The following is a 16,397-nucleotide window of genomic DNA, read 5'->3' on the forward strand; positions in this document are numbered from 1 at the left end:
AAAGAACATCCCTGCGTGTCTATTAAAGGAGCCAGCCTCCTGCTCTGCACCCCTTCAATTCCTTTAATTTTTCTATTTTAAGAATAAGAAAAATCTGTCACCCTGGCCTTTTGCAGTTGTGTCTCAGCCCCTAGGATGACAACATCAGTGTCTTTCTTACCAACCACTGCCCGTCCTTTCCGGTCCTGTTCCAACCTGTTCTTCCTGCAGGCAGAGATAGAATACAAATGGATGTGTTCATCTTATGCCCTGCTTTTAAACCTCATCTGCTTTTGCATTCAAATCCAGATGTATCTGCCTTCAGAACTTTCTCTTTCTTTTTTTCTTTTTGCCCCTTACCTGTGTGGGCTGTGTAGGAGTTGCCCTTGCTTTAAAAGGCTGAGAAAAGTGAGCTTCTTCATGTTCCTGTGGAATTTGATTTCCTTTGACCCCACTCATCAAATTCATAGCCCTTATTTGGGTCTCAGAATCTGCCCCCATTACTGTGAGTAGAAGCGCGGTGTGAGTACATATCTGTGAGTAGAAGCCAGGTGTTTCCCCCTCAGATTTATAATGCCTGATATGCTTTTCTAGACAGGAGGATACTAACGTGATAATACAGTGATAAGATGCATGGTGGCCTTTTTTAGTTTTTTCTCACAATTAATCTTAGCAGCCTAGCAAGTGTGTTGACTTTTCTCTTTTGTTGTTATTTTTACAGTCATGGGGTTGTTTTTTCACAGCAGAGTCCTTATCAAAGCAGAGATTAGCAGGTGAAGGTCTAAATTTGCTAGAGCTGACTGCAGATAAAGAGAATTTTAAATTAGCAGCATCTCTGACAGTTGAAGGTAGAGGGGAAACCAAAGTACATTTTTGAAGGTACTAACCCAGCAAGCTTCTGGGTTGGAAGTTCTTCTTTTGTTTTTCTCTTACCAGCTTTAATATGCCACTTCCCAGGGAGCTAGACAGGTTGTGGGGAGCTCTCCTTAGGATGCAGTAAGGGGGGAAGGGATGAACATTTCTGGAGAACAGCATTTAGAATATTATCTTCAGGATGGTAGTGAGCAAACGGACAAAATCGGGACGCCATTCATAATCCTGGCTTCTACAATAGGACTGTACACCCATTTCCCCCAAATAGGTACCAAGGGTGCCATTTAATACCTTCACATTTTCTCTGTAAAATGAATCCTATCAGGAATTACTGAAGTCATCTGCCTGTCTGCAAAAGACCCACTGGGTCTACTGTCATCTAGGTATTCTTGTGGAAAATTCCTCAAAGCATGACCATGTGTCTGTGCTGATACCACATGCCTTGTATGGTTTTGTTTTATGACATACTGCACCAACTTTTTGGAAGATTTCAGATAAATACCAGAAGGAAGAGATTTGTATTATGCAATCCACAGGAAATGATAGATCCTCCTCAGGTAAAAGGGATAAAAGGAAAACAGCTAAAGATTTGTTCCTCTGTACTGCTGGTGGGTGTGAGATTGTGTCTCATAACTAGAGGGGTAAACTACAACTATCCCAATCCTCCAACAGATACCCAAATTTTTGAATTTGTTCAAATCTTTATACAACTTATGCATATTCTCCCAAATACTTTAAATCATCTCTGAATTACTTATAACAGTCAATTCAGTGTAACTGTTACTAAATATTTATACAGTCTTTTTAAAAAGTTTCTATTACTTTCATTGCTGTGTTAATTTTGAAATGTTTATTTTCTAATGTTTGTTGCTGTTTGGAGATGGTGTCTCGGTGTGCAGTTCAGGCTGGCTTTCATCTCACTATGTAAGCCAGGCTGGTCCTGAACTCAAGAGGATCCTCCTGGCTCAGCCTCCTCAGTGCTGGGGTTGCAGGCATGCGCCACCATGCCTAGCTTTATTTTCTAGCATTTTCAATTCATAATTGGCTTAACCCGTAAAGGGAGAACCAAAAGCACAGCAGTGAGGAAAAAAGGAATCTCAATGCATAATCTGTCTGGTAGAGGAGAAATGCTGACCCTATTTCCCCCAAATAGGTAGACTTTATCTAAAATCTTGAAAGTAGGGGAAATTCATGTTTTCTGACTGATCTATCTTAGGATAACATTTTAAAAGGCTCTTTCTTTATTTTGTGGTATTGAGGACTAAACTCAGGGGTACTCTACTACTAAGTTGTATTCCTAGACCTTTTTATTTTGTTTTATTTTGAATCAAGATCTTGGTAAGTTGCCCAGGCATGCTTTGAACTTGTGATCTTCCTGCTGCAGCCACCCAGAGATCTGGGATTACAGGTGTGCACCACCGCACCTGGCTGGGGTTCTGCTTAGAGCTATGATCATTAGACCAACCTCAGGAGTCAGCAGGGAGCTGAGTCATCCTTATGTTCTTTCCCAGTAAAATCACAGGTTCAGTGGAATAATGAGCCCATCAGGTACCAGGAGGACCATAGCTTCCTCTGTCTGCCTATGGGGAGGACCCGTCCCTCAGGGGGAAGAGAACAGATGTCACTGTACAACACTGGAAGGACACACAGTTGGGGAAGTTGTGCACCTGCTAATGACTCAAGACAATGCCCACTTCTCCAGAAAACCCTCCTGGAGGACGTGGGCCTATCGGCTGGAGGGAAAATGTTGTCACGTGTTCCTCTGGGTATCTGTTCAGACTGTTCTTAGTGCACACCAGTGCTCCAGGGTCTGAGCCCAAATTTCTTATTCTAGTGTCTTCCAGCATCATCTCTTAGAAACTGCTTGCTGCACATTCTTGGAAAAAAATCATCTCCAAATCCAAAAACAAAAACAAAAACCTTTCTGGACTTCAGGCAGAGTTAGAATTGCTTCCATAACCCAGTCATGTCCAAGTGTGGTAGGGTCCAGAGAATAGCAGGAATTCCCAAGCAGCAGACGCGTTCCCCCAACATACTTTCACCCATCTGTGCACCCTAAGTCTGGAAAATAATGTCGGGCAGACACTGCTCTAAATGTCATCGGATAGTTCATCTTCATGGCAGTTCCGTGGGAAAGTTATTACCTAGGTGGGAAAGGGTAATACCTCATCTTACCCATAGTGTGGGTCACAGATGAGGTACCTCTAAAATAAATGACACATGGACAAGACAAATCAAGACAGACGCATCTAACCACAATTGTGGGGAACAGAGAAGCCCTCAGTAATCAAGGCCCCAAGATGCAGGGAAAATTGGTCATGCTGAGGTTAGATGAACTGGATTGCAAAGAAAAGGTATGAGCTGGTGACCATAGGCTGAGTGGTGGACAGCAAGGCCTAGCTGGATGCCCTTCAGCCTCTCGGCACTCACTGCTTCCTACAAGGTAGAGGTCTGGACCCATTGTGCAGAGAAGGTCCTCAAGGGAGAAGGGAGAGAGTGACCTTTCTGCAATGTCCTTTTGAGGTTTTATGGCTAGCTTTGAAGAAGAGGGGTTCTAGATTCTATGATCCACCTTGGGGAGCAGGATTTCAGGTTTCTGCTACCAGCCTCAGCAAAGAAAGGAAAGAAGCAGGAAGAATCGAGGGAGAAGGTCTCTGAGAGGCTGTGTGTCTGAGGCTGTTCCACTATGGTCAGCAGCGTGGAGCTGTCAGCAACAAAGCACGGCACTTGGGTACAGCCTTTCCGCCCAGCTGGCCCCTGTTGTTTCAGCTTCACAGAGGAGGACGGAGGCTCAGACATGTTATGTAACTTGTCCTGAGTCTCAGAGCTTTAACGTGCGGAAGTAGGATTAACACTCAGGCCAACCTCCCACTGCAGATAAGGCTGGGCCATCTGAAGAAGGAGATGCAGGCCACTTGAGGGCTCAAGAAGGTGGTGGCTGTGGCATCCCAGCAGCCAGCGTGCCCTTGGCATGTTTGTCCCCAGTCTTGCAGGGGCCTCCCTGGCGATCTCCTGCAGTCATTTCCTAGAATGGCTGTCAGAGTTCTGCTGATGCTGGAGAGGGGAGGCTTTGAGTGTTGTTTTCTGATCAGCAGGTTTGGAAACTCTGAGTGCTTGGCTGCAGGATGGTGGAAAGGCTCCAGCATTTCCTGCGACTGCGTGTCTGGGCCCTGCGATAGGGAGCTGGGCCTGGGCTTCTCAGCCCCCCTCTGGGGAGGGTCATGCTGCACACATCAGAAGTGACAGGGCTCCTGGGAGCCAGGGAGCAGCCACCGGCACCACAGCAGCGGAGAAGGAATCTGAAAAGCAAATATCCACCAAACCAGAACAAGGGAGGAAGTATGTGTGTTGGTTTGCAGAGTAATGAACTTTCCAGTTCAAGTGCTGAATGTCAACGGGGGAGATTGCTCAGAGCAAAGGGAAGGGGCCCCGCGGCCCAGCTTGGATCTCATCCTGTGCTTGACAATTTCTCCAGGAGGAAAAGGAGTCAGTTCTTACCTCCAGTGTCCTTGCTTCTATTTCTGTCCAGGGAGACAGCTGAAGAGCTGCTGCTTAAAGATACGCCTGAAGGTTTCCTGTGCAATTCTGGATTGTAACCGTGCACTATCCCTTTGTCTAATCCTCACTTCTGTTGTTTTAAATCTCTGAATTCGTTTTTAAGGAGTGATTCATTCTTTCATTCATTCATTTCTCTATAAAGTATTGAGCTGTTCTTTCCCATGCTTTCTGGGGAAGACCGGGAGTGCAGAGATGAATAGGATCAGATTCCTGCCCTCCAGAATCCATGGAGACTAATAGAATAGGGCAGGTCATTATATGCACCCAAGGGGACGGATTCAGGTAGGTGCTGGTAGCTTGGGAGCCTGTGAGGCCAGGGGCGTCTCTCAGAGGCACCTGGCACATTGGTTTTGAAGTCTAGATGAGAATCTTTAAAGCAGGTCCGTGGGAGAGGACAGGACATTGGAGCTTGAACATTGTGAAAACACTCAGGGGCGTGCTCAGGAAGCAGCAGCCTTTGATGAGGGGATGGGTGGCAACTGTTTATCACAGATCTCTATGAGATGTGACTGAAGCGTGCAGTAAATATTTAAAGAATTTTTTTACTACAGTAGAAGACACATTGCTGTGAATTCCCCCCAAGATGCTCCCATACCTTCAGACACACTCCTCCAGTCCTTCTTGCCTTTCTGAAGCAGTTCTGAGCGCGCCCTTTTCTGAGTGTCTTTAGGGGATGTGATTGAAACTACTACGGGTGCTGCTGCCCATGTCACCCATTGGACAGGCAGGCTGGTAAGAACATGACGCTGTGCCCCCACCTGCCTTATTGGGCAGGTCTGGCTCTGTGTGACTTCTGGCTCTTCTCCAAAGTCAAAATGACCATGAAGGGTAACTGTTTTCAACTGATGCAGGACACGTAGGTAGTCACAGCAGCGTACAGCAGACACTCACAAGAGAGGACTTCCAGACCTGCTTCAGAAAGTGGCACGAAGGATGGGCTGAGTGTGTTTGAAGCAGAGGAGAGGATTTTGAAAATGGTTAATGGTGATAGGTCTTTTATTGTGATAAGTTTAAAAATTAAAAAAAAAAATTTATCGTATTTTTAATCATACCAGTTAATTCTTCCCTCAACCCACGCACTCCTGGGAATGAGCCTGACTTTGCTGGTCTAGGGGTGTAATGTGGGGCTGCTTTAAGCACTGCTGGTAGCAGTCTCTACAAGGAGGCTGTTGAGAATCCTTAGAAGCGCCAGTCTGTTGTGCATATTCCCGTCCTTGCACGAGTGGTGGGGAGCAGATGTTTTCGGTGGAGTGGGATACACTGGTTTTCACTTGGCAGTGGTCAGATGTAAGGCTGCTGTCTCTTTTGTTATTTCTCCTGCTAATTTGCACACTGGAAGCTGCAGTTAATTGATTTTTTACTGTTTAATGTGGAGTGGAAAGAGTTACTCAGAAGATTTGGGCTGCTTTCCTGGAGACAGTCCCGAGATGCAAGTGATGATAATCCAATACAGGACTAAAGGAAAGAGTTTTCTCTGCTGTGTTCCACTGCATTTCTGGCCAAGATTATGCAGTAATTCTTTTTTTTTTTTTGCCCTGAGAATCTCAAGAGAAAAATGGTCTTGCATCATTATTTACCAATGTATATTCCATGAGCAGCCACTGCCACAAGATGCTCCACGAAAACAATGTATTTTGAACAAATCCATTTGGGAAATATTGTAGATTATGTATAGAGATTTCCTAGTGTGTGTGTATTTTATTAAGGCCCTGAGAAGACCTGTAGTAAAGCTTTTATTTCACAGTACCATCAGACATGGGCTGTCAAATGAGATAGGTGTGGCTTGTGTTCTAGCTGGGAACCTTTAGGGATACCAGACACTAGACAACTTAAATAGTATCTCTGAACCTCAGTTTTCTCACCTGTGAAATGGCCTGGTAATAGTACCTAGTTCATAAGGATGTCATGAAAAGTATACAGCACATGTACCAGTTTTTAGGAACTACTGTTCCTTTCACTGTTTTCCAAAAGACTTGATTCTTTTTTCATTGCATTTATTAATACCTCAAAGAAGTATGTAGTGTTGGATGGTAAATACTGGAGTGAGACTAATTTCTGAAATCTGCGAATGACTTGTGTTAGCAGTCCAGAGAAGAAATACAGGTTTGGAGGATGAACAAGGAAGGTACACACAATGTACAATGAATGTTTATATTTTAAAAGACACAGAAAAGGACACATTGCCATGAATCCTCCTCAAAATACTTTCCCTCACCTTGAACCCCCTTATCCTATTTTTCTTGTCGTTTTCTGATGCAGTTCTAAAAGTCCTCTTTCAAGTCATTCTAAAAGATGATTTAAGGAGAAGTAGGCTCAGAAAAACATGCTGGTGTGTCTTCATCCACTTTATTTATCTGATTTGACACCGTGTGACTGCTAGCTCTTTTCTGTAGTCAGAATGACCAGGAAGATCAATATTTTCAGTTACTTCAGGACACTGAGACGCTCAGGACAGTGTGACTATGAAGATCCTCATGAAAGAGGACTTCCAGAACTGCTCCAGAAAGTGGCCAGAATAATGGGATACTTGTGTTTAAAGTGGAGGGTGGCATGGGCGTGCCATGTACTATAATTTAAACATTCACCGTACTGCATTTAAAAAAAAAATTTTTTTTTATCAGTACCGGGGATCGAACTCATGACTGCCTGCTTGCAAGGCAGGTGCTTATGCCGCTGAGCTAAATCCCCAGCCCCTATACTACATTTTTTGATCACTCTTTGTATATGAGCTCTACAATGGGCAGTAAAAGACCATTTGCACATGGCTGCACGATTAGAATGTATAATTCGAAAGTGTGTTTTTGTGTCACTCATGCAACACCAAGATTAGAATTCAAGGTAGCAAATAGGGTGGGGTTGATGGCCTGGGAGGTTTTCAATTACAAGTGTTACAGTTGTGACTCAGACTTGCTGAGCCTGATGGGGAATTTGTTTGTTTCAGTAGATGGTAAAATAAATTTTAGGATAGCTCAGAGAACAGAGGCAAAGCGTGAGGAACCAGGAACCTAGAGGCTTAGGCCTCTAGTCCTCTGTCCTTCCCTAGCTCCGCTCTTCATGGCTTGTTTTTGTTTCTCTCTGCCTCGGACCTCCTATAGCAGAGGGCCCTTCCCCTTATGAAGGTTCTGTGGCTATAACAGCTTCCATATGAGCCATCCCCGATGGGGAAGGAGACCCCTTGCCTCCCCAGCCTCTGAGACCAATCCCCAGAAATTGACTCTTTGGTCCATGTGCCTGTCTCTGGACCCGTCACTGGCACCAGGGAGATGGATGACAGTGTTGGCCAGATTGGCCACCTGCGACTCCTGGCCAGTGGGGCAAGGCCTGCTACCCAAAAAAGAGACAGAAGGGTGTGCTGGATGGGCAGGCAGCGAAGCTGTAAGGGCTGCCTAGAGCTGTGTGTGACCGAGAAGGGCTGAAGTAGCAAGCTGTCACATTGCCCACATGTGGTTTTCAGATGTTAGTGGTTCACATCGAATTCCCTTTCTTAGCAACTTAAAAAAAATTGTATCATTTGAACTTATCTCTGCTTCCATCTCATCTCCTTTTCATGTACTTAAAATACTAGATTTATGATTTGTGACTATTAATGCCCACAAGTAAAATTAGAATATGATATAATGAGTCTTTTTTTTTCCCCTTCAGGATTGAGAATTGAGCCCAGGTCCTGGCTCCTGAGCCGCACACCCCTCCCTGTATTCTTTGTTTTGAGACTGTTGTGCTGAGTTGCCCAGGTTGGGTTTTAACTTGAGATCCTTCTGCCTCAGCCTGAGTACCTGGCATGCAGGTATTCTTAAGCTTCTTTGTATCACCCATGTCTATAAGTGGAGTTGTTTTTAAAAGCAAAATCATAGGGGCTGGGGATTTAGCTCAGCGGCATAAGCGCCTGCCTTGCAAGCAGGCAGTCATGAGTTCGATTCCTGGTACTGATAAAAACGAAAAAGACAAAAAAAAAAAAAGCAAGATCATAGTTAATCACCTTTAATAGGTGCTTTTAAAAGCAAGTTTATAATCAGTCACTTTATGTAGGTTGTTAAAAGCAAGATTATAATCAGTCACCTTTAGTGCTTTGGTTCATAACCAGGGGACATTTTGTGTCACCCGACCCAGGGGACATTTTGACAGTTACAGTGAAGGGAGGTGCTAGAGGCCAGGGATGCTGCCAGCATGCTACATTGTCCAGGAGGGCCTGCCCAGATCAGAGTTATCCAGTCCAGATGTCAGAAGTGTTGTGGTTATGAAACCCTGCATTAGTGGTTTTATGAGAATAGAAATTATAACGTAAAAATTAATTACTCTAAATTGATGGATTTAAAAATAAGGCACTTTTGCCTATTTTTAATATGGTTTTGCTTATACTTTTTTCCTTGGTGGTAATAAGGCATAAGATTATCTTTTATTCTCCGAAATCAATAAACATTTTTTTCTTGCTAATATGCTAGGCAAAAAGCAATGTTTTGTTATTTTAATTTGCATTCCTCTTATTACTTCTTGAGTTTGTTATTCATCATGCTTTTCCTCTTCTGTGCATTGCTTTGTCCATTTTCTTAGGATATACCTTTTTCCTTATGAAGCATAAGACATAGTTATTAAGGGTATTTGTTAAGATTTAGCTCCATTTGTGGGCATATTTTCTTAGGTTATTATCTATCTTTAAATTATTCCAGTGCATTTTCAGAATGCAGAAATTCTGAAGCTTCTTTGTATCAAATATTAGTCTCTTCCTAATACCGTCTTTGGGGATGTGGTTTTAGTTGTCTAGGGTTGCCATAGCTATACCACAGACTGGGTTGCTTCAAGACAGCGATGTGTTTTCTCAGACATTTCTGCAGGTTGGAAGACTGAGACCAAGGTGCTAACCAAGTTGAATCCTTGTAGAATCTTCTCTCTTATTGTCATCCTGTGGTCTTTCTCTTTGTGCTAAGCTGTGTCCACATTTTCTCTTAGAAGGATGTCAGTATAGGGCCACCTTAAACCTAATGATCTGGTTTTCACCTGGTCACCTCTTTAAATGCCTTGTCTCCAAATACCAGTCACATTCTTGAGGTTAGGACTTCAACCTATGAATGATGGGGCAGAGGAGATTCCTGAGAGTAGGTAAGTATGGGGAGGAAAATTATTAAAACTTGCTAACAGTTTGTATTTTCATTAATTTACTGCAAATAATAACACCTATCACTTGAAGCCACGACACAGAGTGGAAAGTGTACTCCAATGCCCAGTACCCTGTCTCCTTAGCTCCATCCACTGTCACTTCTGCAACTGTCTTACACCTTTCATGAAGACAGTTTGGGGTGTTGTAAAAGCAGAGACATTCCTCTGTGAGTTTCCGTCGTATTGCAAACCAACCTTAGCTAGCAACACCTTCCACCTCTTGCCAAATCAATGGCCCAAGTTGCTGCTAAGATCCCCAGGCAGACACATCAGGCACAGTACTGAGCTTCCAGAGTGGATGTTGTTCTTTTCTTTCCTCCCCTTTCACGAATGCTGCTCTGTTGTTTTCTGTAAGCACTGTGTCCCCTCATCTTTGCAGCTGACAGCATCCTCTCTGGTCCTCTGCTGTTCTCAGGATGATCCTCAGGGGATAGGATCACTGGTACCTTATGTGTACCCCCTGCTGTGGGAGCCTTGGCTGCACCCGTGTCAGGTGTCCTCCTGCAGACGTCACTCATCCACATGACTTCTCAGGACCAACTTGCCCTCCCTGAAACCTGCTGGGGAAGGCACAGTCACAGCATTCTGAGTCCTATCCAGGTGGTGACACCCATCCCTTCCCGCGTTCTTGGTCCTACGCAGGAAGTGCCGAGATGGCATCAGTCTGGAGTAGATGGATGTAGCTCAGAGAATACAACCTTCACCCAAGCTGCCTTCCACGGGCTTCTTGAGGTTCTGGGCACAGTCTCAAGGCAGTGTCCACAAAAGGGCAATGTTGGGGGCTCTTTCTCCCCTTTCCAGAACCTGATGTGAAGAGAAAATCATGTCCATTTTTCTTTTTCCATCTGGCACTGGTCAGTATTTTAAAAATGAGGCTAATGCCCTGTGCTCTTTTTGTCATTATAAACCTGTTATCCATCACCGAAGATAACATCTGTTCATAGGAAAAGGACCCCTCTCTTGGGGTGGCAGGAAGAGGCAGAAGGGTGAAAGTGAATCGTTCCTCCAGCTGTTTAGTGTTTCTTTCCCAGTGATCCAGTTTGGCCTCCGCTGACCCATCTGGCAGGTCTTTATATTGTGCTGGAGCCAGGAGGAGGAGGTGGCCAGCCTATTGGACTCCCCAAACCCTGAGATTCCACAGACACAGTCTTGCAGTTCTGGCCCTACCACCCGCCACAATGTAAGGCCTCTCGGGCAACAGAAAGCGGGATAAAAGGGTTTCAAGCCACTGCAGGCAACTCAAACCAAAACTATGTGAGAAATTTGGGGAAAAAAAATTGACCCAGGTACTTGGAATTTTCTGGAACCCAAGATCTAATCAACTTGCGGAAAGCCATGGAGACCTGGAACCAATCATTAAGAGACCACAATGAAATAAGCTTCAAGTCCAAGCAGACATGGAGCACTTTTGGGCATGGAACAGTGTGAAGAGAGAGAGGATTTCCAGATGGAAACAGAGAGATTTCTCTGCCTTGTCTTGGGAATGTGACCCAAGCCAAGGAGACATTCAGCAGAAGGGTAGACTTGGTCTGGCTTATGTCACTGATGCACACAGGTGAGTAAATAACTGAGTAAGCAGGAACTCCTATCTCACTTAAGTCACTTAACTGTAAGTGACCCACTGAACATGCATAATATTAAGCCAATAGCATCTTAATGGAAGATTACATGGAATAAAGTAAAGCCAGCAGGCAAGCAGAAACATTTTGGAATTCTCTACCTATTCCCTAGCCACTTCCAGGGACTTGACAGCTATTTTAGACCCATGCTGGTTGGAATGTCTAACGTTTATTTATTCACATTTATTTTGCCATTAGTGGTTCTAACATTTCAGTTTGTATAAGGATTGTTATGGTAGGCTGTCTATACACATTCATATAACTTGTATATATACTGGGCAAATTTAAGTTGTACATGGGTGATTTGACAGTGCAAAACTAGGTTTCACAGCTTGTAGCTCTAAGGAGGAGTTAGTCCTGGTGGAGAGTGACCATCCAGCAGTAATACATTAAAATGCATGCCAGGATCTGTCACAAAGCAGGGTAGGGGTCTCGCCCGCACAGTGCCCCAGGGACAGTAGTAGTTGATTGCAAGATCAAGTGCCACCAACACTCTGTTGGGGGAAGCAGAGAACACAGGAGATCATATTTTCTGGGTAGAGAGATTAAGATTCATTTCCATCTCTGTGTGGGCTGAGCAGGCACTGTGGCCTAATGCAGCCATTTGCCCTGTGACTGTTCAGGGGGTGGGGTACTGACAACAGTAACTTGCCCTGAGCTCTGTGAGCTCTCAACCTTACTGGAGACAATTTCCACTGTCTAGAGTGGTGGGAGGGGCCAGGGATGCTGCCCGCTGTCCCCATGGCATGGAATTGTGGCCCCAGTTGCTAATTGTGCCTGACCTGGGACTTGTTTTCTCCTTTAAAGTCCATCAGAAGCAACAGAGACTGTGGCTAAAAGCCTATTCCCTTGTGGAAATAAATATCCCGGAGTATACAATGTGGAGTCAGAGGTGGATTTATTCATTCTGTCCTGGGCATCTCTGTGGGTCTCCTTGCCACCCAGCCCTGCTGCTAACAGTGTTAATGTGGCAAAGCCACAGGGGAATCCCAGGCTCCTTGTTCCGGCAATGGTTGCTTTGTACAGGCTTCCCAGCTGCCCGCTGTTCTCCTGGGGCCCAGGGAAGCCAAGCCATTGTATTCTCACCTGTCGGGCAGGTTTTCCCCAACAGACTTCCAAAAATAAACATCAGCCAGCGATATAGGAAAACAGGTCCGGCTTTTGATTCCTAGAAGGTAAGATAACTTCTCTTGGTGTAATTTTAAGAGCCTTTTATGAGAGGTGTGAGGCAGTGCTCAGAATGCATTTTTATTTCTATTTTCTCTTCTCTTGATCCTCATCTTTTGTTTTGAAGATCATCCCTGATACTCACACAGTCTGTGTTCCTAGCAGAGCCCACTTTGTTAATTTCTATCCCAGGAAGTGTCACTGACTTTGGATCCTGAGTTAGTTAAAGGGGTATCAGTAGGATGGTTTCATGTTCTTTAAGTTCTCAAGTGTGCAGACAGGGTACAGACTGTGAAGAGGAAGCCCATTGTTTACCCATAGGAGAAACCCTCGTTATTAAATGGGTTCCTCTTCTTGGGTAACCAGTTGTTTTTACATTTGGGGAATTGTAAACAGTCACTGGTATTGTTATGCAGAAGTAAGTCATTATTTCTGGAGGAGTCCGTCCTAAAATACTTAACTTACTCATTTAGAATGCAGAATGTTCAGGGTTTCAGTGTTTGTCACAGGTTCCTTGGAAAGTTGCACAGATTTCTGTTATTAGTAGATTTGCATGTGTGTTCATGTCATTGTCTAGAAGTAGCCCTTCTACAAACCAAGGGCTGTGATAGAATGTGCTCAGGAGAGGGGGAAATGATCCCAACAAGCTATCCCTCAACCACTTTCTGAGCTTCTCATTTTACAGCTCTTAGTTTGACCTGCTTGGCTTTGGGACCTTGCCAGTTTGAGAATAAAACCAGGCAGATCCTTGCCCCAGAGTAATTGCACTTGGTGTCCTCTTGTCCAGTTGTCCACAGAGGCCACTTCCTCCGCTCTCAGGTTTTTACCCAGATGCATTTCTTGTACTTCTTGTACTTCTTCCATTCTCTCTGACTCTGCTCCACCCTGACATACTCAAGGTCTGCGGAGTCTTCTTCTCCACTTTATTTTCCCCTGTGTCCCTTGTGATTATCCAAAACCTACATTTGCTGCTGTCCCAGCATGGTAAACAGACCCACTGAGTAGAGGCTCAGTAATTATTTGGTGATGGAGTGATTCAACCTCTTCTTTGTGGATCTGCCCTTGCTGGTTATCACTGATTAGCTCCCGGCAGGCTTCCCCAATCACCCTAGGCTGAAGGGAGCAGCAGTTTTGTTTGGGTTCATTTCCTCTGCTTGCCAGCCCTGCCCAAGTTAGTTATTTATGTAAGCACCACTTTCAGGGAAGCTTCCATTATTAACTCTGCTGTCTGTTGTATCTCAGTGATGTTCAGCTGTCAGGGAGATCTGGAACAGAAACTGACAAAGTTTAGTCTGGTCTGACAAAGAGCTAGCTGCACGTATTCGATTAAAATCTTCTAACAGAGCTCAGTTTCTTTAAAGACCAACAATCTTGCTGAACAGGCCAAAAGATTTGGATGCTTCATGAGAGAGTAGCTGTGACTTTCTCTCTTTACATTGATCCTCACTTACTATCAGAAAAATGCAAATCAAAAGTACCTTGAGACATATAATTTTCAACCTGTGTGTAGTTTGCAAAAATTGCATCTGTTAGCCAGGCTGCATGAATATACATGGTTCATGCATGGCTACAGAGAGAGAGAGAGAGAGTATGATCCAGGACCATGCAATGGAGTGTTTGAAAATGGCTATCAACACTTAAGATTAATATGCTCCTTGACCAGCAATAAAACTTCTGCGAATATGTTGCAGGATATTCTTTTACAGAATTATGTGCAGAATTATGTATGCAGAAGATGAAGCTTCGCAAACTTTTCTGTAATAGCCAAGGGGAGGAATTATCACAGTAGAGAGCAAGTTCTACAGCTGTGAAAAGAACGAGGTTGATCTATTTGTAGTAACTTACAAAGATATAGTAGATACAGCAAATGGGGAAAAAAGGGTGTACAATGCTGCTTTTTTAGTAAAGAAGGAGAAAAATGTAATGAATATTTTTGTGTTTGGTTTCCACACTGAAGGACTTTTGGAGGGACGCATAAGAAATCAGTAACTTTGGGTCTTTGGATAATTGGTGACTGGAGGCTCTAGATGGGGCTGTGACATTGAGGGTGAGTGACGGTACCTTGTACATCTTTCTTCATACATGTCCATGTCTTTTAGCTTTAAAAAGCTAAAAGAAATCGGAGAGGCAGGACAGGATAATCCTCACTTCCTTCGTGTGAGCCACACTGCTCCTCCAAATGAGAATTGCAGGTGTGTTCTGAATGCCGATCTATGCTCGTGTGTATACTCAGACCGTGGAAGACACATTGTGAGACCTGGGCACGGGGAGGGAGTGTGTGTGCATGTGTGTGAACTCTTGGGGGTTTTTCCTTCCTCATGATATCCTGGTTGCCATAGTGTGGAGGTCTATTTGTGACACACAGAGAATGCTTTAAATAAAAGCTGCTTCCTGCCCCTGACTTCCTGGGCAATCTGTCCTTCCGGAGACTGTTGGGGCCAGGCGTTCACATGGTGTCTGGACTGAGTGAGCCTTGCTCATTCAGACCCAGGGCACTGTCTAGAGCAGAATCGTGGAAAGGGGCCGCCCGCTTTCCACAGAGAATTAAGGTGGATACTCAGGGCTCTGAATCCAGAGTGTTTGCAGGATCCTTTCTTTTTTCTTCTTTCTGGTTTCCTCAGGAGCCTGTGGTGCTATTGGCTGAGCCCGCGGGTGTCTTCAGCACCCGGGCGCCAAAGGCAGCTTTTCTTGTACCCAAACCACCCAGTGCAAACAGGAAGTGATATAGCAAAATCACCCTGCATCTGCACCGAGCGACTTCTCTTTCTCTTTTTGTCATTGCTCATTAGGTGTAGACACGTGGGGCCGTCCACGCCATAGGATCCCAGATTCCACTGGCTTTGGATATCTTTGGGGCTTACCATGCCGCCACCCGTGGACATCGTCAAGGTGGCCATAGAATGGCCGGGCGCCTTCCCCAAACTCATGGAGATCGATCAGGTTAGTAACGCAGACTGCATATTGGTGTGGCTATTTTCCGTATGCGCTCTATCCTGGAATGTTTGTATAGACTTGGCAATTTCCCCCTTGCTCTCTCTCTCTGGCTGTGTTGAAAATAATAGTTACCATGTAGTTTGATTTCTGTACCACGTAGAGTGGCGATGTGTGGCATTTTTATGTTTTGCAGCGTAGGTTCCGGTTGTGTCTGAAGCAGGGAGGGAGGGGGAGGGAGAATTGATTGGACACAGAGCAGTTGACACAGGGGAGTCCTCTCTGGCCCTGCCTCCCTAACCCTCTCTCCTTGACCCCCAGGAATACAGTATATGCAGATTTTTTTTTTAAACATAGGCCACACAAAACTTAAGTTTTTGAATCATTTTTCTCCTTCCTTTTTTTTTGTTTTTGCAGATGCATTTGCCAGATACACTGGTACTTTTTTACATTAACAGCGTCATAATGAAATTAGTATCAAGGCTCAGTCTTGAATCCCAGCCAATTGTAGTTTTATTATTAGTGTACAATTTACCATGTGTCTAGTGTATTGCCTGGCATGTTATACATCCTCAGTAAATGTTTATTAAATGAAAAAATAGCAAGAAGTTGAGAAGAATGATTTTACCCATAAGGCAATCCTTTAGCTTGGGTCTTGATAATTGTTTGGTATGGTTCTCATTACCATTTGATCATAGATTATGTCAGGAAGGTTATTTTTGTACTTACATTACTGTAGTCACTGTAGAGCAAATGATTGATGGAAATAAGGGGCAAGACTTAATATGCCATTATTGATTTCAAAAAGCATATAATACAGGATTCTCAATTGCTTTCTGCATTTACAAAATTAGAATACCATGGCAACTCTGACCTTTATGTTCTTCATACTACCTTATAATTATGCTTTATAGTTTTTCCTGGTAAGTTTGTATTGCCTGATTGAAGACCACTGTGAATCCAAAGGAATCCTTGAAATAAACTATAGAGGTCCAACCAGAATTAGCTGAGCTCAAACTTGAATGCAAGAAAGAGTACATTGGAGGGATTCTTTTAGTTGCATTTCTGTTGCTGAGACCAAATATCTAGTGGCCAAGATTGAGGGAGGGAAGGTTTATT

At 44.2% G+C, this 16,397-nt stretch overlaps 1 protein-coding gene across 7 annotated transcripts in view; it reads left to right on the plus strand.

The window, feature by feature from the left end:
- The window catches only part of Elmo1 (engulfment and cell motility 1), a 531,134-nt gene that overhangs the window by 89,755 nt on the left and 424,982 nt on the right, over positions 1-16,397 (plus strand). For 3 of the 7 annotated variants that reach the window (XM_063233957.1, XM_063233956.1, XM_003470080.5), the window contains exon 2: positions 15,137-15,287. The exons of 3 other annotated variants lie outside the window; for them this stretch is intronic. In XM_063233957.1, coding sequence (XP_063090027.1) covers positions 15,210-15,287 — 78 coding nt within the window. In that variant the 5' untranslated portion in view covers positions 15,137-15,209. Of the gene's footprint in view, positions 1-14,777; positions 14,897-15,136; positions 15,288-16,397 lie in introns of those variants that run through there. One more of the 7 variants, XM_063233958.1, reaches the window with a different exon arrangement.

Source organism: Cavia porcellus, unplaced genomic scaffold (genome assembly GCF_034190915.1).
Source record: "Cavia porcellus strain 051 isolate PalLab524CR breed Dunkin Hartley unplaced genomic scaffold, mCavPor4.1 scaffold_23, whole genome shotgun sequence".
Classification (NCBI taxonomy): domain Eukaryota; kingdom Metazoa; phylum Chordata; class Mammalia; order Rodentia; family Caviidae; genus Cavia; species Cavia porcellus.